Raw genomic sequence first — 25,488 nt, 5'->3', positions numbered from 1 at the left:
GGGAGGCAGAATTTTTTTTCTCCTGAATTAAGTCCCAATACGACTAGGCATATTTATATTTCCATATAATCCATGACTTTGTAATAAATCATTGATTCCCTAGCCAGCCTCTCATTGAATAGAAATATACAGCTGGTGGTACAGCTCACAAAAGAGTGCCAGAAAGGTCATGATTACTACGTAAATGTTGAAAAAGGACACTGGCTAGCAGCAGCCTGGTGCATGGTAAATGATGAAGAAAAGCTAGTGTGTGGTGATACAAGTTGCTATAATTGGTGAAAACTAATTGTTGAAGAATGCTGCAATGCTACACCCTACCAGCCACACAAACCCTCTTTCTCCTTTAGCCATTATACACCTTACTAAATAAATACAAACTATTGTAACAATGTAGACTCATGGACTGAGAGATTTGTTCCTACCCTTGTTTTTGGTATTGACTTTCCCGTGCAGAGGCTTGTCCCTCTGTGCCTTACTTTTTGAATACATTTCTTTTAGCTCAGTTAGACACCGAATTGGCTACAAATTGTTTCCAAAGAGCTTCTTGCTATGTATAAAACAGTAATTATAAAAGCAAAAGCAAAACCATTTTCTACCATGATGTCATGATGTGAGACATCCTATGAACAGACTTTTTCATGGTGAAGCACTTGCTCGCCATCTGTGGATGAGTAATTCTCTTGGGCCTTGATTAAAACCTCTACTCTTTGGAGGAAATGGATTTCTTAAATCCTGTGTGTGTGTTTGTGTGTGTGTGTGTGTGTGTGTGTGTGTGTGTGATCTTACAAGACTTTCTAAAACAAAAAGACATCACAAGACCATGGGGGCCCACTTTGAAGATCTTTCATTTTGTAGATGAAATGTAGCAAACAGAGCTTGCCTAAACCTTTATGAATTCTGTCTGAAAGGCCTTTACTTTTTGGAATAAACTTCACTGCACATCAGATTATCTTGAATTTTATGTGCAGCCTACTTGACTTTGAGAAGGTTACCCTGAATATGACTCTAATTTACAATGAAGAATTTCTGCACGCCAATGCACATACTAATCTTTTAAGATTAAGGTTTAATTTAAAGATTGTGCTTCATTACATCCTGAATGTAAACACAGAAGATTTTTGCCTTAAAATAGAAAGACACTCATTTTATAGTATCATACCTGCCCTGTTTATACTAATTACAAATTTTGCTTGTTTCCACATGACTTATAAACGAGCATTTGCATTTGGTTAGCTAGTAGTAGTAGTAAAATGGAAATACATCTGTGTAAGAGCAAACAAAGCAATCAGTCCTGATTAGTGTGATTTCTGTGGTTCTGGATCCCTATAGTACACTCAGAAATAAAACCCAACATATTGAATGCCACTTCGAGTTGTGCCCCTCACTACTAGGTTCAATACACTCGTGTTAGTATACTCATGGCAGCTGGTGTCACTGCAGGATACCCTGAAATGCAAATCAAAAGAATAAGGAGAAAATATAAATGTGTCCTTTATCATTACAAAGTTTGAAAGGTGTGGATTAGCTATGATGTGCTTGCATTTTGTTTTACCCAGAGAAATAAACAAGTCACATGGTGTAACACACCTAGACAAAGTAGCACATTCCTCTAAGCACTTTCTGGGACCTGAAATCTAAGTGCATATGTGGAGATGTATCCTAGGTGAAAAGACTCAAAACAGGGATATTTTATCATGATGTCTTCTTCCTCATCTTTATACACAGGGCTGCCTATATACAAATGGGAATCTTCTCCCACCAGAAACTGATTTTCTGTTTTGTTGCTTTAGGATTTTTCCACACCAACCAGTAGGTATTTGTGGTGACATTGATTGAATGATCAAAAGTACATAGTACTTTCATTTGTACACAAAGAACAAGTGGACACAAAAATAAATGTCAGGCAGCCATTGTCATGCAGGATACAAAGCCCAAAGTTGAGCCATATTGTGCTTATGCTGCCTAGTTTTATGTTGACTGGACATATATCATGTTGGAAGCAAGAACTTCAATTGGCAAAATGCCTGCACTAGATTGGCCCGTGGGCAATCCTGTTTTGCAAGCTCTTGGGAGATGACTGATATGTCATGGCCCAGTTCACTGTGGGTGATGCCACCCCTAGGCATATGCTGGGTATTATAAGAAATTAAGCTAAATGAGACATGGAAAGCAATGTAAGCATTGTTCCTCATTATGCATGGCCTCTGCTTCAGTTACTTCTTCCAGGTTTCTTCCCTGAGTACTTCCTCTTCTTCTTCTTTTTCTCAGTGATGGAGCATGATCTGAGAGCTGTAAGATGAAATAAACTCCTTCCTTCTCATGTGGTTTTTGATCATGGTGTTTCCTCACAGCAATGGAAAATCAGGGCTCAGTAGAAGAGCAAAGTATTGGGAAGAATTCCTGAAGGAGGCAATGTTAAACCCTTGAAAATATCAAAGTCCCCAAGTAATAATAAGATCCATTTACAAAAGAAAATAAATAATCTGATTAAAAACAAGTTTTGGCAACATTATGAGGAGAAGGAACTGCCATATGTTCTTATTGGTTGCATAAGTTAACTTTTTATATTATAAAGTGTATTAGTTAGGGTTTCTATTGCTGCGATGAAACACCATAAACAAAAAGCAAGTTGAGGAGGAAAGGGTTTCTTGGCTTACACTTCCAGATCATAGTCTATCATTGGAGCAGGCCAGAACTAGATCTTGAGCAGGAATGGAATGAAGGGAGGACTTGATGCAGAGGCCATAGAGGAGTGCTGCTTACTGATTTGTTCCACACGGCTTGCTCAGCCTGCTTTCTTATAGAACCTTGACCACCATCCTAGGGATGGCACTATGCACAATGGGCTAGGCCCTCCCCATTGATCACTAATTTTAAAAATGCCTTAGAGCTGGATCTCATGGAGGCATTTCCTCAACTAAGGTTTCTTCCTCTCTAATGTCTCTAGCTTATATCATGTTGACACACAAAACCAGCCAGTACTGAAAGGAATTTGTTAAACTCAATAAGATCCAAAATGTATGCATGTTTAACTCTGCAATATCTATTTTCCCACTCTAGTTAATACCTGTGCATAGGAAAACCTGGGGAAAAAGCTCTTCACCTGAGAGCTAGGAATAAAAAAAGGCTCCTAAACAACTCAATTTAAAATGAGTAGGATACTCGATAGATTTGTATATTTTACATCCATAGTTAAAATGAGTGAGCTCATACTCAAGTGTCAAAAGGAATGACTTTCAAAATATCTCCTACAAAAAAATTGAAAATATAAACATTATCATTTATAAGAAATATAACCTGAAAAGTAATTCTAAATATCACTTAAAAATTCATGTGTAGTTTTTGAAATATTCCTGTAGGTAAAAAGAAATAAGGAATTAAGTCTGTGAGGGGAAGGTCAACATGTGGGAGAGACAAATGGTCCATAAGATGAGTCTATAATACAGTTTTTAAATAATAGAAAGCAAATTTCTGTACCAAGTATAGAGAAATAAATGGATGTAGCTGTACAACAGAGACAAGCATATATTTGGTAGACCTCTTTGTGTTAGAAATATTTCCATAGGAGCAAAGTGCCAACTGGCAGCTTATAGGGCTGGAGCAGGGGTGGTGTAAATACTAGGAGCCAGTTAGAGCAGGCACCCAGAAGAGTAATAGCATATGCATGTTCACAAAGGAGCAAACACAGCCACATAGAGCAGCTGTTAACCCTCAAAAACCCAGATTCATTTTATCTAATTCTAAGATAATTTCAGAGGCCAAGGTGAATGGTGCTTAGATTTGAAATTCACTTTCCTGTAAGTAATAATAATAATACTATAGTTATACCTAGTCAGTCTTAAGCCAACATTTACCCCCAGCAGTGAACTCTAATTGCATTGGAGAATGCTCTTCTCACATCTTCCAACAATTTTGATTAAATCCACATAAGCAGGTATAATTACATTAAAATAACCAATGTGTTAAAATCAGACTTTTTACAAGATAAACTAAAAAGGGCTTTCCCCCTCTCTTATAGTGCTAAAAATAAGACCCAAAGGCTTGCACATGGTGTCCAAATGCTGTACCACTAAGGTACATGCCCAGGCCTTGGGTTTTTTTTAATGTAACCGAGGCTAGCCTTGAACTCACCATCTTCCAGCTTCCTCCTCCCAATACTGCAGTTTACAAGGATGTGTTGTCTAAATGGAATGCTTTGATTCAGATGAAACAAAGGGGATGTTCATGACTATTTGGTTTGAACGGTCTCCTCATACACTGCTCATGCTTTTTGTGTTTCATTCTGCTATATAGTAAAAATGATGAGCAGGAACACTTACACTATGAGGGGGAATCTCTGATTCAACTACTAGAAAAATCATTCTGCAAAAGGCACTGATAAGTTCCTCTTTAGGGCACTACTTACCATAAAATTCGAGTCCTTTGGGGCCATTCATCTAACATCACCTGCAAGCTAATTACACCTGATGCAGAGGAGGACTGAAAAAGAAAACATTGTGTTGTCTTTCAGTGAGTCCCTTGATTTGAAGTGCTAATTCTGTCAGTTTGGTTATGTCCAGAAGCCTGAACTTAGAGACTTATGGAACAAAATATCTTTCTCATCAGAAATCAGTTAAATTTCCCTGGACGAAAAAGAAAATACTTTCACCCATGATTAGAAGGGATAGTGAATTTAAGCATGTTCTAGTCTTAATATCTTTCAATAATTATGTAGAAAATTCTTGAGTCAATGACTACAGCAGTTCCTGCAACTTCACTGCTATAATGAGAGGCACATGCAGGTGCCCCTGCCGTCACAATGGTATGTCACCCACCATTTGAATTAGTCTGAGCAATTTATTCTATTTATTTTCTCTCTAATCAGACCAACCCATTAAGAAAGCTTTACTAGACTCAAGGGAGTGCCTGATAGGAGAGACTGTAATAACAAGAACATAAAGTTAAAGAACAATGGTTTGCATGAATTTAATATATTATGATCATAGCTAAATTGGAATTAAATGGAGATAAATCATCTAATGATGTTTTCATTTAAAAACATGAGAGAATGGAATACAATTGGGAGAGAGGGAAGCAGGGAGGGAAAGGTAAAAAGACTCCAAGGAGAAAAAAGGGAAGAAAGCTAAAGACAATAAGGAAAGGAAAATGGTAGGGAGAAAGAAAAGGAAAACAAGAGCCCTTGTTAAATTCCTCCTAAAACACACAGGGAAAACACTTGGCTGTAACCACTGAAGCAATATGGACAATTACAAGGGGAAATTATTTATCTCCTTCACATCCCAGGCTTCTTCATCAAATAAACCAAAGCCCACACCTTGGCATATGCTTCTTTATCCGTATCTTAAAAAAAAGACACAATTATATAAAATTGACTAAAGCCTTCACTGAGTTTATTTAGCATGTTAGAATTATTGAAAAGGAGGCTGGTAATTGATTCTTTCTTATATAAATTGATCTTTACAGCCAGAACCTGCCAGGCTGACCAGTTTTCTTGTGGAAATGGGCGCTGCATTCCCAGAGCCTGGTTGTGTGACAGAGAGGATGATTGTGGTGACCAGACAGATGAAGTGGCATCCTGTGGTAAGTTGAGAATGGTTGGGCTTCAGCAGACATCGTGCTGGATACAGTGGACTGGTGTGACGTTTCCCTTACACGCTAGCTCTATGTGAGGAGACAAATATGTTACTTTCATTGCAGTTTTTGAACATGTCTTTCAGTGAGTGCTCCTGAATAGATCTTATTCATGAAGTAGTTACAATATCCTCTGCTGAAATAAATAGAATCAGACATCAAAGATAGGTAGCTATTAGAAGGCTAGGTCGACGCTCTTTTGTTCACTGTTAATCTTGGAGCTATTATGAATAAACTTAACAAAACAAAATTGTGTTTTGATTGACATTTGGAGTAAACTACAAGGCTATGTTTCTTGTTAATATGTATAGGACACATTCTGGGAGAAATAAATAATCTAGACTGAGGCCGGGTGGTGGTGGCGCATGCCTTTAGTCCCAGCACTCGGGAGGCAGAGGCAGGCGGATCTCTGTGAGTTCGAGGCCTGCCTGGTCTCCAGGAAAGGCGCAAAGCTACACAGAGAAACCCTGTCTCAAAAAACAAAACAAAAAAACAAACAAAAAAAAAATCTAGACTGAGATTAAGTAGTAAATATCAATTGTGAATTTCTGTAGAATCATAGAAGTCTGACTGCCAAAAAAATTTTATTGATGGTATCCCTCTCAGTCACATATCACTAGATTTCCAGTTTTTAAAAAGGTTTGTTTTTGAGAAAGGATTTGTTGTTGACAAAGTTGCAAATGTAATTACTTTGTTTTGTACTCGTGGATCTGTGTGAATTACCGTCCTGGAGGTGGAGGAGCACAGAGACTGTAAGTACTAGTAGATGCATACCTTCTCTTTTTAGTTTAAGGAATTTTTTATTCATTTTACATACCAATCACAGATCCCCTTCTCTTCCCTCCTCCAGCCCCTCCTGACTTCCCCCGCAGCCCATCCCCCATTCCCTCCTCCAACAAGACAAGATCTCCAGTGGGGAGTCCACAGTGTCTGGTACATTTAGTAGAGACAGGTCCAAGTCCCTCCCCCTCCATCAAGGCTGTGCAAGATGTCCAACCATAGGTAGTGGGCTCCAAAAAGCCAGCTCAAAATGCATAGTTTCTTAATGAATCTTCATGCCAACCTGTAGATGTCCAATTCTTTCTTTACTTCACACCTAGAAGAACTGTGGCAGACCCTTTGGCCACATACTTGAGAACATGAGGCCAATACATACTGGGCTAGCTCTTGAATCCAGGTGTGTTTTAAATTAAAACTGACATTCTAGTTTAGCATTGATTTGGGTCCCAGGCATGAGGTACAAAGAAGCACCGGGTAAAGTCATACTCCCATGGATACCTTGATTAAGGGCACAATCCCTATTATAGACTTTAAACAATGATGTGCTACTATTTTGACATTCCATGCTGTAAGAAGCTCTGTATTTGCTTCTTTGGAGCTATTTCTATCCCCATAATAGTGACTGTTGACATGCCAATCTCACTCTCTGAATGGTAAAATCAGGGAGAGATATGAAGAGCTATCATAATATGTAGGATTTCTGCTTTAACAGTGCAATAGACTAAAGTTCATTCACGATCAAGACAGTAAATTTGCTATAAAATTATGAATCTCAAGTTTATTGCCTTCATTTAAATATGTTTACATTTAAATTTAAAAAGTTTTGTTTTCAAATTGGCGTGTAAGTAATAACTGGCCCATAGAATTTCTGAACATATAAAGATCTCTCAGGGGCTTCCTTCTGTTGTCATTTTTAATTCCCGTTGCCATGCCTTGAGTGCCTTTATGGACTGTATCTGCTTTGCAACTGTAAACCAAAATAAACCTTTTCTTCCATAAAAAAAAAAAAAATCTGCTCTTACAAGTTGGCATAAGACATATAATAATAAAAGCACACTGCGACAATTTAGATGATGAATAAACTTGGTCCTAAGTGTGCAAAAACAATGCAGATTGTCAGGTACATACCTATATGTTAATCGGGTTCCATTTTTCCCTTAGAAGGTATTAAGTGTTCAAACAGTCTTCTCTTTAGAAATGTCTTCTTGTATGTTAATTTCTACACAGTTCCAAATGCATCCTATTTGTTTCTCTGTCATACTATTTTAATTAAAATATAATTGCTTCACTTTCCCTCTTCCCATTCCTCCCTCCAGCACCCCAAGGCCCTTCTCTCCAACTCCTTCAACTCCACATCTACCCTTACTCCCAAATTAACAGTTTCTTTATTCCTGATTATTATTTCTACACACACACACACACACACACACACACACACACACACGTATATGTATGCCCAAATATATAAATATACCTTACACAGTCTGTTTTTGTTGTTTGTGTGCATGTGGTTTCAGGACTTTCCATTTTGTACTAAATAACCAGTTATAGAACATATTCCTGGGAGAAGCTAACTCTCCCTCTATGGAGTCATAAGTTACAAGTAATTCTTTGTCTAGGGAGTATGGTCTTATGAGATTTTCCTTTTTCCATGTTAACATGTATATTGATATTACCATTGTTAAGTCTTACTTATACAGCCATTTCTAGGAGACACTATTTCTCTGAAGATTGCTTGAAACATTCTAACTCTTAAAATCTTCCCCCCTTTCAATGATGTTCCATGAGCAATACATACATACAAGGCCTGTGATATAAATGTATCCTCCCCAGAACTACTTTCTTAGGATATGAGCTGAAATTATATTAAGTCTAGCACTGTGCCTGGGGAAAGTGAAAGGACAAAGTTTCTGCCCTGAGAGGTTAGAACAAAGACCTAGGGGGACCCTCAGTAAGTAGAAAATGCACATCTATCTGATGTGATCAGTTGTGAACTGAAAGGGGTAGTCATTGTACCTTACTCATTTTACTATCAAAATGACAGCCATCTTTAGCTCTCAGGCAAGTTTTCATGTTGGTACTTCCAATTTTTAAAATAAAAATTATAAAAATTTGAAATAAGCTATAAAAATAGATTAACTATTAAGTTTTAAAGTTATGCATTTCTCTTCATTTCTTCCTCACTAGAATATCTATGTAACCCAAAGTTTTAAAGTTCCAAATAAAATACAAGCATAGAACATATTATACACATTTATAGAAAGTAACATTACATTGTCATACTAATGTAAAACTGGTTATATCTGGGTATTTCAAAAATCAATGATAAAACCCTATTAATAAAACAAGAAAGGGAATGTGTGGAACACCGAACATTTCAAACAGGTATTTCAAATTGCATGTAACTGCAAAAGTTAATTAGTGTTGTATTTGTTAATGATAAGCTTCATAAATTTATTTCAAATTATTTGTAGATTCAAGAATACATATCAATCATTTATGATTTTCTTCTGTTCAGATAAAGATGTTATTTAATTGTGATATGAAGTAAAGTCTGTAATTATTCTTTTTTTGGAATCTATTGTGACTTATTTCTTCACTAGAGAATAGTAGTTTTATGAAATTCCTTTATGAATACAAGAAATATATGCACTTTTATTTGGTACATATAAATATCTTCTAATGGGTAGGCAGACTGATGAACAGATGAACAGGAATATATTGATCTATCTTATTAATTTTATTTCACATTTTATGCATTCTTATTTGTATTTTGCTATCATAAGGATAACTTTGAAGAAAACTAATTTCTTTGAAATATATTTACTTTTCTATATAAAGAAAAATAATAAAAAATAACCTGGGCTGAGGAGATGGCTGAATGGATAGGATCACTTTCTGGACAAGCATGAAGACCTGAGATAGTATTCCGGCACCTTCAGCCACATATACATGTAATCCCAGAGCTGTGGAGGGTGGAGATAGGAAGATCACTGGGACATGGTGGCTGCCTGCCCAGCTGCAGGCGCGGTGACAAACTCTATTTCAAAGGAGTACAGCAGAGTAATGGAGCAGCACATGTGTATATCTTCTCTGGAATTCAGACATGCACACACAGGTACAGGTACACTGTGTGCATGTGTTCTCTCTCTCTTTCTCTTTCACACACACACACACACACACACACACACTCACTCACACTCATTTACAAAACCTTACTTGTTGTTCTCATGAGGACTGAACAGGAAATACATGCACTTCCAACATCAAATCTAGTATTTAGGGAAACTGTCATACCTCTATTGTAGGCTAGTTAATAGCACTATTCTTTCTTCTGTTCTCTGATTCCATTACTAGGTTAATATCTACACTAATGTTTTTCCCTAAGTCAATTTAAAATGACCTCTTCAAGTGCTTGCCAGGCCCCACTGTGCATGCTAAGTGAAGTGGTACATTCCTTATCCCAGTGCTTGGGAGGAATAGCTGGGAAGATAACTGCCAATTCCAGGTCATCCTGGTCTACATAGTAACTTCCAACCACTGTGGACTCAAGAGAGGCTCTATCTCAAAAAATATAACAAACAATTGAATTAATGAATGCCTTATGTACCTAAGTCTGCCCAATAGTGATCAACACCCAGAGTTTGAACCCTTTCACAAGCATTGATCCATAATATATTTACATAAAATTTTTCAGAATGATTGAGTTGATGGTCTATCTATGAATATTGCAGTGGCGATGTATATCTATCATTTCATACCTCAATTGTCACAGATTGGGTACAGTGCAGGTTTGAAGTTCTAATTGATGTCTATCTTTTGTAATGAAACTTTACAAATAAGGAAAAGTGCTGTGTTCTATAATTGTTCACCCAGTTGTCTTGAGCAAGCCATCATGCATGATGGGGGTTAACACTACTGCCTTCCTGTAGATTGGACCCCTAAAAATATAAGGTTTTATTATTTTTAATTGTGTATGTGTGTACATGTATCCGCATGTGGGTACATGTGAATGCAGGCCCCAAGGAGACTAGAGGCATTGGATTACAGGCATTGGAGCTGGAGTTACAGGCAGGTGTGAGCCACTTGGTGTGATTCTGGCAAAACTCAGTTCCTTCATAAGAAAAGCTTGTGCCCTTAACCACTGAGCCACCTCTCCAGCTTCCATGGAACTATTTTTCTTAGCAAACCAGCTTTAATCATTCTCATGCACACTTGTGCGAACTAATTTGCAGCCAGATTTGGATAGTGTGAGGATCCATAATAGCTTGTTGGGAACTTTTATGTTGATTTTCTATGTGAAGGGAAAGTTCTAGAGCTAGAATGGATAAGAGTGAGACCTGTGAAGCCATGTACAAAGCTGAAGATGAAGGTCTAGAAAGTAAGTGTATGAGGCTCAGGGTTCAATCCTTAACACACCTCAACTCAAACAGGAACAGAATACATTTTATAATCATAACTGTGTCTGGGCTCAGTACTGGCACTGTAAAGAAAGCAGTTACCTGTTTTGTGAAGTGAAGAATGGTCTCTTAGATGTGTCATTCACTCCTTCTTCTAAGTACCTTACTCTCACTGGGTCATCCATCCCCTCAGACTTGGGAACACTGCTTCTAGTCTGGCTGTGAACGTCCCTACGTTGGGCTGCCATGTAAATGGTATTTCAAGTATGTGCAGCCGTGCCTGGCTTGCTTGCTTTCCCTGTGTATGGAAAGAAATGGAAACACCTGAACAGAGTAAGAGCAGAATTGTGATCTGAGCTTCCTAATAAACCATAGATCACAGATCCAGGAGTCCCTTCTCACACCCTTTGCTCCAAGAAGCCCTTATGTGCTCTGAAGTCCATTTTCTCTAAAAAGGTCCCTATGTGCTCTAAAGTCTCTTTGCTCTAAAAAGCCCCAAATTTTTAGATTAGCAACAATGAAACTCATAACAAAGCATGCTGGGTAATGGATTTCTTCTGCCTACACACAGCTACAATGAATTGTTGCTGTGTTAGGATTAGTATGAGAAAATAATATGACCTAATGTTGTACAACTTATTAATTTTAATTGTTATTTAATTTCAAAGGATGTTATCTCACAATAAAAAAGTTTTCACTCTTTTTCTCTTGGAGAATGTGATATATGCACACACACGCGCGCGCGCGCGCGCGTGTGTGGCTCACCAAAGATGAAAATTTCCAGAAATATAGCCTTACACCACATGACAAAATTAATTTATATGAGATAATCAATCCTCATACATTTTTGCTTTAATATGAATGTATATGAGATAATAATCATTTATCTGTCACATTTTATTGATTTTTTAAAACTTTACTGAAACTAATTTCTTAGAATTACAAATATGACTATATTGTTTACTGGCTTTAGAGTTGAATTGAGCATGGATTTGTTTTAATACCAATCATTGTTGCTTCCAGGAAGAGGTGCTACTTTCAGATATGATCTCATTCTTTATGATCTCATTCTTTAGGTTTGACAATGTTTATTTCACTGAAATGTTAATAAACAATAATAATAATAATAATAATAGTAATAAACGTTGATAGTAGTAGTAATAACAACACATGAACAGGCCCTAAGATTTCAGTTTTCATGTCCCAAGTTTTGATGCATCAATATTCACTCATATGCAGAAGTTGCCATCAACAAAGCTAAGCTTTGCTTACAGTTGGCACACTGATTCACTGCAGTTCTTACATTTCACAGAAAATGTATATGACTTTATACATTCATGTTCTGTTCCATCCATTTACCTAGGACTTCAAATTTTTACATTTATTTCCCCCCAAACTCCTCCAACATAATTGTTCTCCAAGCTTTTCAGGGATTTTGTTTTCCTTAGACGGGCAAAACACCGTTATTAGCATATCTAAGCAGCTCCCATACCACTGTCCTGATACTTTCTTCTTGCATTCAGTCTCAGGCATTTCTTGGTTTTCCTGTTTGTTTTTTTTGTTTGTTTTTGTTTTTGTTTGTTTGTTTGTTTGTTTGTTTTTCTGTCTCCTTTACCTCTCTTCAACTCTCCATTTGCTTTGAGAAAGGGAGTGAATTACTTTCTAAAAACTCACACCCCTTTACTGGAGGAAGTAGATTTGTTTCTTCTGATTTAATACTGTGAAATCTTTCCAAGTCAAATCCAATTCATGAATTGATTTTTGCTATTCTTGCCTTTCTGCTGGGTTTCGTCTGTGAGCTGACTATTGTTCTTCCTGAATCTTAATTAATATATACATGGAGGAAGTATTTTGATATGACTTTTTCCATATTTTTCTCTACCATGGTTTTGGAACTTTCAGTTTTATTGCCGCGACACTTTATCTCTTTTATTTCTTTTTATTCTTCACTGTGTAGATATGCTGATCTCTTTAGCTCGTTCAATTCAATCATTCTCTCTCTCTCTCTTTTTTTTTTTTTTTTTTAGTTTTTCGAGACAGGGTTTCTCTGTGTAGCTTTACACCTTTCCTGGAACTCACTCTGTAGACCAGGCTGGCCTTGAACTCACAAAGATCCGCCTGCCTCTGCCTCCCAGTGCTGGGATTAAAGGCGTGTGCCACCACCGCCCGGCTCTCATTTTTAAAGTTTATTCTTTCAGCATTTATTTCACATATACATTGAAATATTATCCAGCTCCCTATTTTCCTCTTGCCAATCCCCCATATCTTCCTACATGACTCCCTCCCAACTTCAGGTATTATTCTTTATTTAAATGTATCAGACTACAGCATTGTCTATTCATTTGAAGTAGCTCTGCTTGAACTATTATTTCTCAATATGAAAAAAGAGGGGTGGAAACTAAGAGCAAATGGTTTAGGCATAGATGGGGATAGGAAGTGAATTAACTAAAACTGAGAAGGTGTGAAAAAGCCTTAAATGTATGAAAAAGCTACTTTCAAAATATAATCCAACCTTTCAATATACTAAAATCTAATTTAGCTCATTCTTTCAACTTGTATTTTCAAAAGTTTATTTTTATTTTTAAATATCCTAATTGTTTTCTTTTCATGTTACCCTTTTTTTTCTTTGGGGGGGTGGTTGGAGTTTTGATTTTTCGAGACAGGGTTTCTCTGTATAGCTTTGAAGCCTGTCCTGGAACTTACTCTGTAGATCAGGCTGGCCTTGAACTCAAAGAGATCCCCCTACCTCTGCTTCTCAAGGGCTGGGATTAAAGGCGTGTGCCACCACCTCCCCGGCTGCCTTTATTTCTTAGAGTATTTATTTTTATCTTAACCATTTAAATAAATACGATCTGAATTTCTTATATTATTTATCTGATTTCAATTAGTAATCTTTACAAACATAGTTAATGTTTAAAGATCTGTTTTTTGTTAAGTCTGTTGAACTTTACTGACCAAAATGTTCGTTACCTTTTCTATACTTTTATAAAAGTTATTGTTTTTGAATTTTGAATTTTGAGAACATGTATAGTTTGGTATTATTTTTGCACCTTTGTGGTGTTCCTATGTGGCTGTGTATAGCCTTATATTCTGTGAGCTCTCTGATACATTTTATTAAAATTTTATTAAAAGCCTTAGATTAACTTTTACCTAATTTTTTCACATGGGAATTTTTTTCAAGTTGTAAAGTAGGATTGTGAAATAATTAGATGGTTATTAATTTCCTGGAGAGACCTTTTTATTTCTTCACTCACAGTCTAGTTTTCTAAGCTGACATTGTTTACGCTAGGGGGCAATACTAATAATAAGCTAGGGTTACACCTTCAACATACTAGGTTCTTACTGTTATCCACATTTTTTTTTTTTTTTTTTTTTTTTTGGTTTTTCGAGACAGGGTTTCTCTATGTAGCTTTGCGCCTTTCCAGGAACTCACTTGGTAGCCCAGGCTGGCCTCAAACTCACGGAGATCCGCCTGGCTCTGCCTCCCGAGTGCTGGGATTAAAGGCATGCACCACCACCGCTCGGCCGTTATCCACATCTTAAGCGGAATTAAAGTATTGTGTCCTATTCTATATTGACATTGATATTCAAACTTCTCCATTTATAGACAAAATATAATTTCATATGTGCAAGCATCAAACAAATACACAGTTCACTCATTAATTTTTGAGCACCCTTTCCACTCTCTTCTACGTTTTACACTTTAGGAAACACATTAAAGTATCTGCTATTTATTTATTTTGTGGCTGTTCTACTGCTAGAATAACTTACTGTTTTTCCTGAACTTTTGTTCGTTTTGTCTTTTACACACTCCCATGTACCTTCTTTTACTTCTAGCTTTCTGCCTTGTAAACACTGATTACTCTCTAAAGCCTATTCCACCACATGTAGAATTTCCCGCCCCCCGTTGAAATTCTTTCACTTTCTCCAAGTATTTATGTACTTTCACTTTAGTTTCTTCTGAGATCTGAGTCTTGTTTGATCTAGAATGTTACAATGCCTTCCCTCCTGTTGACCTGTTTTAACATGAATATTTCACTCACATTACCTTTATGTCACTTCTTTCAGAAGAATGTTAAAACTACCCAAAGTGACTCAAAGTTTCTGTGTTTCGCAGGAACACAGATTGTCCTTAGCTTTTGATAGGCACATTCTGACAACTGTATTCTGATTTGAAAACACTGTAACCCAGAAGTGCATGTCGTATGCTCGGCCTGCAGATCAACCAGAACGTAGAGTAGGGCACCTGAAATGCACTCAGGACTCCTGTTAGCCTACAGCTGAACAAAATCATCTGAAGCTCACCTTCTAATGAACCGCTTTGTATCTCATATAACTTCTTAAATACTTGTATCTGAAAAGCCCTCTGGCAGCCCAAAGGCAGTGTCTGCTGCTTCCCCTGCAGACTGTCACTGCCCAGCACTGTTTGGACTGAATGAGAATGCTTCTGAACCTGGTATAATACTGAAGTGTCCCAGTCTAGCATATCATCTGCACCACCTTTATGCTACCAATTATTTGATAATTTTGAAGTCATGTGTTTAATCACTTTCCAAATATTTTTCCAACTAGATTTCCTGCAGCTTTTGTTTCCTGTGCCTAGGGTATTCATTCATTGATTCATTCATTGATTCATTCATTCATTCTTCACAATCTATGTCTATAACCCAGAACTCTATATGTAATAAAGCTCTAAATAAAAATCTTGAATAAATGGACTTTTGCAGTATTTCCTGTTTACTGTACACATTAATAATCTTGGGTCAGAGACATTAAGTAAGTACATAAGGCCACCCATTAATTACTCATAAGGCCAGGATCTCAATCCAGGATTATCTTTGTACAAAACTTGTAGTGTTTATGAAAAGAGTTACACTTATGCCCTTATCACTCCCACTACCCAAAAAAGGAAGAAAGATAGAAAATAAAAAGAAAAGTAATAGGAAACATAAAATATTGCACTACACTTATACTACAATGTGTTTATATCATTGGATATTTTAAAATCTGACCTATGGAATAAATCAAATTAAAAATGTATCATGTGGTAACTATGTTAGCTCTAAATATTTAAATATGTGTATAACTTTAAAATGTATCTATTATGTCTGTCTTCTAGAAAACTGAATTTCACATATGTATTAACTATTCTCATTTTATTTAAGTCATTTATTTAATCTACATTAAACAGTACCAAATAGCAATTGGCCTCTAAGTAAAAAGCAGTTCATGCTACAAAGTACAAAGGCCACCCATGTAACAACTGCTCTGCATCACCAAATCATTTTATAGACATCACAAATACATAGCTAACCGGAGCAATCTAACGAAGAGGAATACTGAGATAACAAGACTGATGTCAAAGTGAAGTAAAAGCAATAAAAATAAGTAATCTGTTTGATTTGAGTCCTGGTCCTTGGGAGCCACAGTTAGCAGCGATATCTGAAAAGTGTCTTCGGTAGTTACAATCCAACATGAGTAACTTTCAGAAGCACCATTTCACTTTTCGTACCAACAGATAATTATATACATTATAGCAGGTAAAACTCAGATTTCAAACAAAAGACAGAATGAAGAATGTTAATATTTGATCTTGCCCAAATCTTCCTCTGCTGTGGTATCATTAAACATTCTTGGTAATGATTGTGGCAGTATAATGAAAAACTAAAGTGTTTTGATGTCATTCACATTAATTCCAAATTTCCTCTGCCCTTGCTGCTCTTCTGAAGTATCCTAAGGTGAGGTGTATTATTTAAGTCTCAGGATTCAGAAATGACAATTTTAGCCCTCTAGTTGCCAAATTAACAGTAAAGGTGGAACAATTGCAGTCTCCTTAACTTAAGGCATTACTTTTCTAAACCTGGATTCTCGTGATATTATTACTTTATCATCTAATTTCACACGAATATCTGTGTACTCCCACAGGCTTGGTCATAAAGGTCTGCTCCATCATTTAGACTATGGGCTACAGGATTTTGAGACTTCAACAAAAATTACTTCGCTAGATTTTTTTAGAGGGAAGGAAGGAAGGAGATACCTAGGTAAGAGGCAGAAAATAAACAAAACCGCATCTGAAAATGATGTCCTTGGGAACCACTCCTAAACTGTATGCACTAGACAAATAGAAGCTCACTGAAAGAGAAATTGTAGCTGTTTTTCAGAATGGCATTCATATAACACGCTAGTAAAATTTAAGAAAAAGATAAAGTATACAAATTGAGCAAACTACCTGGAACAATAAAAAAAATTAGCAGCCCATTGATCCATAAACTGTTTTACATAGTTAAAGTAGTCATCAAGATAAAATACAGTTTTCTTTTCCTCACTGTAATTGGAACAGGATAAAATGTGAGTCATTTTGGTTTGTACTTTCTGTCTTTTACAGAATTAATCATTCAATGTTTCTAAATGTCCTACAATTTGCATTAAAAGATTTAAAGTCAAAGTATATTTATATGAAGTCAAGAAAGCCATGTTTATTTATTTGTCAAAAATAAAAATTCATAACAATATTTTAATAAAATGTAATACAAAAGTGAACTAGAATATTTAGATACTAATTTCAAGTGTTAAAACTAATATGAAAGAGGGAAATATTAAATTCAAGAAGCTTTAGCTGTAATTCGTGTTTTAGGGTAAGGTGTGTACTGTAAAATGACACCATTTCTGTCTCTGTTGGGCACTAGTGGTAAGATAGAAAGAAATTAAGGATATGTGTTTTTCTACCCTCTGCCAAATGAAAGCCACTATATTTCATTTATTCCTCCTAAAATGGACTCAACACTAGACACATATCTCTCTCTCATTGAGCATGCACATATGGGTAGAAGTTAAAATAATTTTAAGATTTAACATGGTAGTTCTTCCACTTATGATAGCCTCTATGTTCTGTGATATAGGAATGACATCAGGATTTGCTTATGTGTCAAACTTTTTAAATTTTACTGCTTACTAGCCTTCAGGATGCTGTATTTACATCACGAAGTCAAGAAAGGCATATTTATTATACTTAATTCTTTTTCAAACATAAAAATGCATAAAAATATTCTAGCAAAACACATAAACAAAGGTGAACTCGATGATTTAGATACTCATTTCAAGTGTTAAATTAATGTTAATATGAAAGTAGGAAAGGGAAACACACTGTAGTCACAGCCCTCAGGGGGCTGGGCAGAGGGATCATGAATTTGAGGCCATCATGAAACAATATACATATTGTGTGTGTGTTCATGTTATGTGCTATGTGAGCAGAAGGTGTATGGATTTTCTAAGAAACTGAAGGTTGATTCAATTTTAGATTTATTCATTTATTTCTCATTTTTTTGAGGCAAGGTCTTCCCTCCCATCCTTGGCTGGCTTTGACTTCCTGATTCCCCTACCACAACATTTAAGTATTTGGGCTGTTGGCCTATGTCAGCAGGTCTGACTTCCAGAGTTAGCTTTGAATCATATTTACCTCCTTTTTTTTTCTGCTGAAATCTCTTTTTCACCATATTCTTTGAATCATATTCATGTCCGTGTGTTTCTGGTTTTATGACAAGCATTCTCTCTCTCTCTCTCTCTCTCTCTCTCTCTCTCTCTCTCTCTCTCTCTCTCTCTCTCTCTCTCTCCCTCCCTCTCTGTCTCTCTGTCTCTCTGTCTCTGTCTCTCTCTCTCTCTCTTTCTCTCCCCCCCCCCGTTTCTCTCGTTGAGCATGCACATGTGGGTACTTTTGTGGTGACAAATGTGTACATGTATGTATGTATGAAGTGAGTGCGCTCTCTCTCTCTCTCTCTCTCTCTCTCTCTCTCTCTCTCTCTCTCTCTCTCTCTCTCTCTGTGTGTGTGTGTGTGTGTGTGTGTGTGCGTGCGTTTAACTAAAGACAACTTAGATCTTCATTTTTTGGAGACAGGTTCCTCACAGTTCTGGAATTCAACAAATAGATGAGGCCAGCTGACCAGCAAGCCCAGGAAACTTCTAATCTTAGTCTCACTTAGGGCTGGGATGACAAAAATTCCTTTATGCTAGGATTTCTATGTGTGAGCCCCAGGAAGCATCCTGTTCCTGCCTTAGCCAATGATGGAATTATAAAAGAAATTGGGAACCAAATACTAAAATAATGGAAATATTTGAGAACTCATGTCTGGTAAAAATCAGAAGTGTATTCATTTGCGTATGGAAGCAATTTGTAATATAAAGAAAATAAAATACCAATTTGAATAAGTTAAGGATAAAAATTGAAATGATATAGAAAATTACTACTAAAATATGTTGGAACCAGCTTTAAGGAAGAGAATTCCAATGTTGGGAGACATTGGTGATCATGGGCACATTGGACTTTTCTGAGCCATAGATACCTTAGGGCCAAAGTAATTGCGATTATCAGTGATTCTCAACTTTTAGAGCTGATAAATATAGTAGGTTTGCTTGTTTTTATAATTTTTCTCCAAATTAAGCAGTACTCAAAATTTCAAACTCAAAATTACAAGTAGATAGGTAGGTAATTACTAGATATATAAACATTTAGCTAGATAAAAATAAAATAAAATAAAACGGTTTTGCCACCCTAAGTGTAACATGCTCAACCACCATTTATTTTAGACATCTCTTTAAAAGTCCACAGAAAACTGATAACATTTGTAGTTTTTCTCTGTCAAATATTCTAAGACTCTAAGTAAGCTGTTTTAAAGAGAAAACATTAATATGACTCTACTCAAGTTTTCTTGAGATAACAGGCCTAATTTTGAGAAATCCACCAATCTTTAGGTGAATAATTTCCACCATCTATAAACAGGTACAGTACTGTTTTTCCCTGCAAAACACTCAGTTCAAATTTTTGTCTGTACTCCTCAGTACATTAATCTTTCTCTGGTTACTATTTTTTTAATTTTCATTATTATCCATTCTTATTATGTTAGTACTAACTTCTGGAATTACTGGAATGTTAAAATGGCTAATTGTATTTTATATTTCATTTGCCTTTTATCATTATTACTATTTATTATTATTATGTAAGGGATAAGAAAGGAGATCTTTTGATTTAAATGGTTTTAATTTAACATTTAACAGATTTAGCTTCATTTTAAAAACCTGAATTATTTTTCAGGGGTTTTGGTCACCTTGTTAGACTAGAATTGATAGTGTCAAAGTCTTTGTAAACATATGGTAGCAACTGCACTGACTTCATTAGTTGATAAATTAATTTCACCTTACACTGTTGGCATCCCTCAGAGGTCAGTGCTACCCTTGACAGCCCTGTGCGGCTCTGTGTATTCAGAAAAGCCCAGCACGCTGGATATACAGAAGCAATATTTTGTGGCAGCACAGCAGAGCCCTGGTTGCTATCATTCACCAAGACAAGGTTGGCCCTGAACATGTCTTTCAGAAACTATGAGAAATCCTAATGGCACTTCATCTGATGATTCTCCTAGGCTTGTGGTGGCTGGCTGTCCCTCCTTTCAGACACTGAAGTGTGGTCACCTCATGTCTTTAAGAACTTGCAATCACTGTGTTTGTTCTTCTCCTGTCTGCTCTGCCTTTGTAGAGGACAAGAGTTCCGATCACAGTAGTAAAATGGATACAAATCAAACCAAGCACAGTCCATAAAACATTTCTCAGTGGCTCTCTTATATCCTTCACAGAATTCCCGACGTGCGAGCCGCTAACTCAGTTCGTATGCAAGAGTGGAAGATGCATCAGCAGCAAATGGCACTGTGACACTGGCAAGTACCAAGCGCTCACTGCCCAGCACTGACCAGATCGGAGCCCAGCTCTCTGGGCTGCCTGGCTTCCTCCAAAGGGAGTTTGCAAGCAAAGCTTGCAGACCCCAGCAAAGTGGCTAAGAAAAGTGGTGAGCGGGCAGCTGGCACATCACTGGGGATCAGTGTTAGGGATAATGGAGCATGATATTTGTCCCATGGGGCTTGAACAGTGCTTCATTTTCAGATATTAGTTTGGGCATAGACTAAATCTACAAAGATGAATAAAGGGAACAATTAAGGAAACGACCAGAACAATTTTAGGTTCCCGAAGCATTTATGTAACCTTGGCAGTTTAAGAATTATTAAGCAATTAGCCAGATGATCTTAGCTCTGTCACCTTGCTTTTTATGTGCAAGTAATGTTTTTCTTCCCTGTACTTAGTTGTATCATTATGCCAAGTCATTCTAAATGCAGGCAAATGAGTTATATATTAATCAATGTCATTTAGTTCCATTTAATCCATTGTCTTTGCGATGGCCAGTCCTGAGGATGAATCATTTCTAATGTGAACATACAGTTTCCATGTATGAATCCAGTCGATTAGGCAGCAGGGGAGGAATGAGCAGTAAATGGCTATGTCAGAGCATAGAGACAAAGGCACTGGGTGGAAGATACAGCTCCAAGTTCTGCGGCATAGAAATGGTGGCTTCGAGTAGTAATTTCACCATAATTCTACTGCACTGTGTCACTTAACAGTCCCATAGTCACAACTTTCCTCTTAACCCTTGTGGCAGAGAGGCAGTTAGTGGGTGGTTAGTTATTCATAAACAAACTAGATTTGAAGCTGCAAAATCTAAAGTCAGTACTTTCCTTCTCTTGGTTCTGCATTTGCTATTAAACCAGAAGAGATGTAACGTCAGTATAAAATGAGACTTATTGACTGTTCCCGGGAAATGTTGGTCATGAACGTATCTTTCCTTTTCCAAAATCATAAGCAAATTCTGCACAGAAAATGTTATAAACGTAAGGAAAGAATGTTCTTCAAAGTGAGTTTTTACTAGCTTTTAGTGTTTCTCCCCAGATGATGACTACGGGGACAGGAGTGATGAGGTGGGCTGTGTTCACTCTTGCTTTGATGACCAGTTCAGATGTCCCAGTGGCCGGTGTATCCCGGGGCATTGGGCCTGTGATGGTGACAATGACTGTGGAGACTTCAGTGATGAAACACAAGTCAACTGCACCAAATCGGGTCAGTAATTTTATCAATCTCTGAAATGTCATGACAGATTGATACATAAATAAACTCTTTAGAGTGTATTATTAAATCACAAGCAAATTTTTGCTCATCATATTAACAATACACAGGAAGAACAAGATAATATTACCTTTGACCTCAATGTTTTTAATTTTTTCCTTTCTTTTCTCTGGTTTCTTACTTCAGTGGTGTCCAATACTTGGTTGATTTCTGTGCCCATTACTTTCTATATTCATTAAATGCTTTGGTACAATTGTTCTAACCTTACACAAATTTTAAAGTGTCTGAAAAAGGAAAAAGAAATATATAAAAAGATAGTTTTACTTTGATATTATACCAAATCTCTTTCCCTGAGATTGGAATTAAGCATTTAGCAATACGTCTAATTTCTCCCATTTCAGACTGATTGACTATCAAAAATGAAATGAAAGAGGGCGGAGCGTCCAGGACTGTGGTTCTTAGCAGATCTGTGATAAAGCAGACCCTGTCAATAGCATGCATTGCTTTGTAAAATATAAAATATAAACCATCAAACATATTAGTATATTAAAAACAATAGCAGAATCACAGGAAAGTGTCAGCTTTCAAAACAATAATATTGTCATCTTTATCATTTAACTGACAATTTCTACTAAAATAACTTATTTTTATTAATTCCATAAATATTGAGTACTAAGGGCTAACTAAAATGTTTAAAATATCCATAGCATCTCTTTAAATAGGTGACATTTAAATAGGTGGACAATAAAATGCTTTTTTAAGGTGGTAGAATCTAGAGACTCATTTACACTGTGGAAGCTTAGTTTTCAAAGGCTCTCCCTAAAAGATACATGTGTCTTCTCCAAACATTTGAGAACTCATGTGACTGTTAGTATCTCAAGAATTTTATTCCATGTGGTATTCTCTCTGTCATTGGAAACTGTGGCTAACTCTGCATAGCAGGTTTTTAAAAGAAGGCCCCTGGCTTTTATGTGAATTTGCCAATTGATGCATTTTTATTTGGCCTGTATTATGAGAATCATAGCAATGATCGAAAATGACTTTTCAATGTCCCTGAGCTCTGAGGCAAGGAAACATAAGTATTCGTTTTGTTGGTTGACATGATTCATAGTGGTTTTCTTTGAGGGGGGACAGAGGTGAACAAAATAGAAACTAGAAAGGAAGCAGAAAATTACTAAGAAAATTTTTCATGTGGACATTTGAATTTAATTGTCTTCAAATCAGGGGGATATTGAATTATTGATGGAGCTAATATTAAATATTATCTGTCTCTTATTCTGCATTGTGCAATAACCTCATGTCCTCTCTCCTTTTCTTTCCCATGACTCTCTTCTATCTTTCTCTCCTTTCTTCTCTCAATGTATTTATTTTGTGAGAATATGTAAAATGAAAATTCTTAATACTAAACAGGCATAGAAAATAATTGCATGGGGACATTTTTCCTTTTTAATAGGTATTTGAAGCATTTGTCTACAGGGTAATTGACACCTCATTAATGCACTGCAGTTTAACTCATTTGCCCTCCTCACAGATGTCTCTTCAGGCTTCTCATAGGGTGTGCATCTGTGGCCTGCTGGCGGTGGCCCATAATATGCTATAAAAGATAAATTGCCCCAAAGTTAAATTATTTTCACCTAGAAACAAGATCCTATCCATCTTTTCTATGTATATTTGTTGCAATTTAAAGAGACCATTGCACATTAATAAGTTTGAACAAGTATTTCAGCCTCACAAATACCCACAGCCTCTTGTAAACACTAAAGAATATTTCAAGTTGAATTATCATACAAGCAGAGACATTTGAATTTTGCTTTGTTTTGTTTTTTGAGACCGGGATTCTTTGTGTAACCACGTTGTCTCTCCTGGAACTCACTGTGCAGACCAGGATGCCTTTGAACTCATAGAGATCTGCCTGCCTCTGCCTTACTAGTGCTGGGATTAAAGTCTTGAGTCACCACTGCCCCGCTGAGACATTTCAATGTTAATAGCCTTAGTTTTTCACAGCAACTCAGTTTTCCCACATATTACTATAAAGGCCAGACTGTCAGTACGACCTTCTTATGTGGTAGAACACTAAGGAAATGATTGAGATAATCTATATGATTCGTGGACATATTTCAGGAAGCCTTAGAGAATTGACTCAGTTTTAGTTTTAAGGTGTAAACTATACAAGGATTCTATAACAAAATATGCTGCGTGATGAGGAGTGGGCACAGCAATTGAGTAAAGATGACATTTAAGATGGCTTCAGGACAAAAAAATTCCTTTATTTTCATCCTCTATTATTTTGATTATACATTCTGGCACAGAAGTTATGAAATATAATATTGAGATATCATGTGGAAGTTATTATCTTGTATACTTTTATCTATAGACTAGGTAGTGACAAGGTAGAAATTTGATATAATTAGTCACATAGTTCTGTTTCAAAACCTGCTGTGGAAGAAAGAGCAGGAGTTTCTGGCTTGAGTTTAAAAGACTAGCTGTCAAAGCTCATTAAATTCCTCAAATAATTGCTCAGCACTTTGCTGTGCACTTCCTGGAAGACAGAGCATATGGTGCAGCCCCTCTTGACTCAAGTTCTTTTCAAAGGAGTAGAACAGTTCACAATCAGAGTATTTCATATAGAATCTCTATTTCATAAAATTCTTATTCAGTTTGTGTTTTCTCAGGCATCACATTCAGAAAGGAAGTATTTCCATGGCCATGGTGGGTTTTTCATAACAATGTGATTTGCAACTCCAACAGAACAGTTCTCTTCTGTGTTAATGAGCATCTATCCCTTTGTCTCTGAATTTTATTTTGTTAGGGTTTCTCATTTTATAACTTCCTATAGTCAAAGAGCACAGTGTCTTCATAAGGCTTTGTTGTTACACACACACACACACACACAGAGAGAGAGAGAGAGAGAGTGAGAGAGAGAGAGAGAGTCAATTTTGTCGTGGAAAATCATTCACAAGACTTCAATCTTTCTTTGATGTGATTCAATTGAACTTTGTGTTTTGCTTGGTCCTATTTCTTCTACTGTAACCATGACCTTTGTATGTTTGTTGTTTTCGGTTGTCCTAGGTGAATAGTTTTGTTTTGTTTAGTTTTTTTTTCTTCCATGGTGATCCAGATTTCCTGGGCATTTTGTGTTAAGACTTTTTTGGCTTTAGTGTTTTCTTTGATTGATGAATGTATTTCCTCTATTATATCCCCCACGCCAGAGGTTCTCTCTTCCACCTCTTGTATTCTGTTGGTTATGCTTGCATCTGTAGTTTCTGTTTGTTTACTCAGATGTTCTATTTCCATCTATTTCCATCATTTCCTCGGTTTGATCTTCTTCATTGTTTCTATTTCAATTTTCAGGTCTTGAACTGCTTCCTTCACATGTTTAATTGCTTTTTTTGGTTTTCTTGGCTTTCTTTAAGGGATTTGTTGATTTCTTCCAATTTTTTGTTTGTCTTTTCCTCAATTTCTTTAAGGAAATTTTTCATTTCATCTTTAAAGGCCTCTATCATCTTCCTAAATTTATTTTTAAAGTTGCTTTTTTCTGTTTCTTCTATGTTGTGATGTTCAGGTCTTGCTGTTGTAGAACCACTAGTTTCTAGTGGTGCCATATTGTTCTTTATGCTGTTTTATGTATTTTTGCAATGGCATCTACCCATCTCTTCCTCCAATAGGTACAAGAGTTGCCTGTGTCTGAGGGAGCTGTTCTTGGTCCACTCTGTGCTGGCTGTGCCTATGTTTCAGGAACTGC

The 25,488-nt window shown here is 36.5% G+C and overlaps 1 protein-coding gene across 3 annotated transcripts in view; it reads left to right on the top strand.

The window, feature by feature from the left end:
* The window catches only part of LOC131909085 (low-density lipoprotein receptor-related protein 1B-like), a 45,565-nt gene that overhangs the window by 15,461 nt on the left and 4,616 nt on the right, over window positions 1-25,488 (top strand). For all 3 annotated transcript variants that reach the window (XM_059260384.1, XM_059260383.1, XM_059260385.1), the window contains 3 exons: window positions 5,464-5,580; window positions 20,432-20,512; window positions 21,573-21,740. In XM_059260384.1, the coding sequence (XP_059116367.1) occupies window positions 5,464-5,580; window positions 20,432-20,512; window positions 21,573-21,740 (366 nt within the window). The remainder of the gene's footprint in view (window positions 1-5,463; window positions 5,581-20,431; window positions 20,513-21,572; window positions 21,741-25,488) is intronic.

This window comes from Peromyscus eremicus, chromosome 4, assembly GCF_949786415.1.
Source record: "Peromyscus eremicus chromosome 4, PerEre_H2_v1, whole genome shotgun sequence".
NCBI lineage: Eukaryota > Metazoa > Chordata > Mammalia > Rodentia > Cricetidae > Peromyscus > Peromyscus eremicus.
This window is presented reverse-complemented; position numbering and strand designations above follow the sequence as displayed.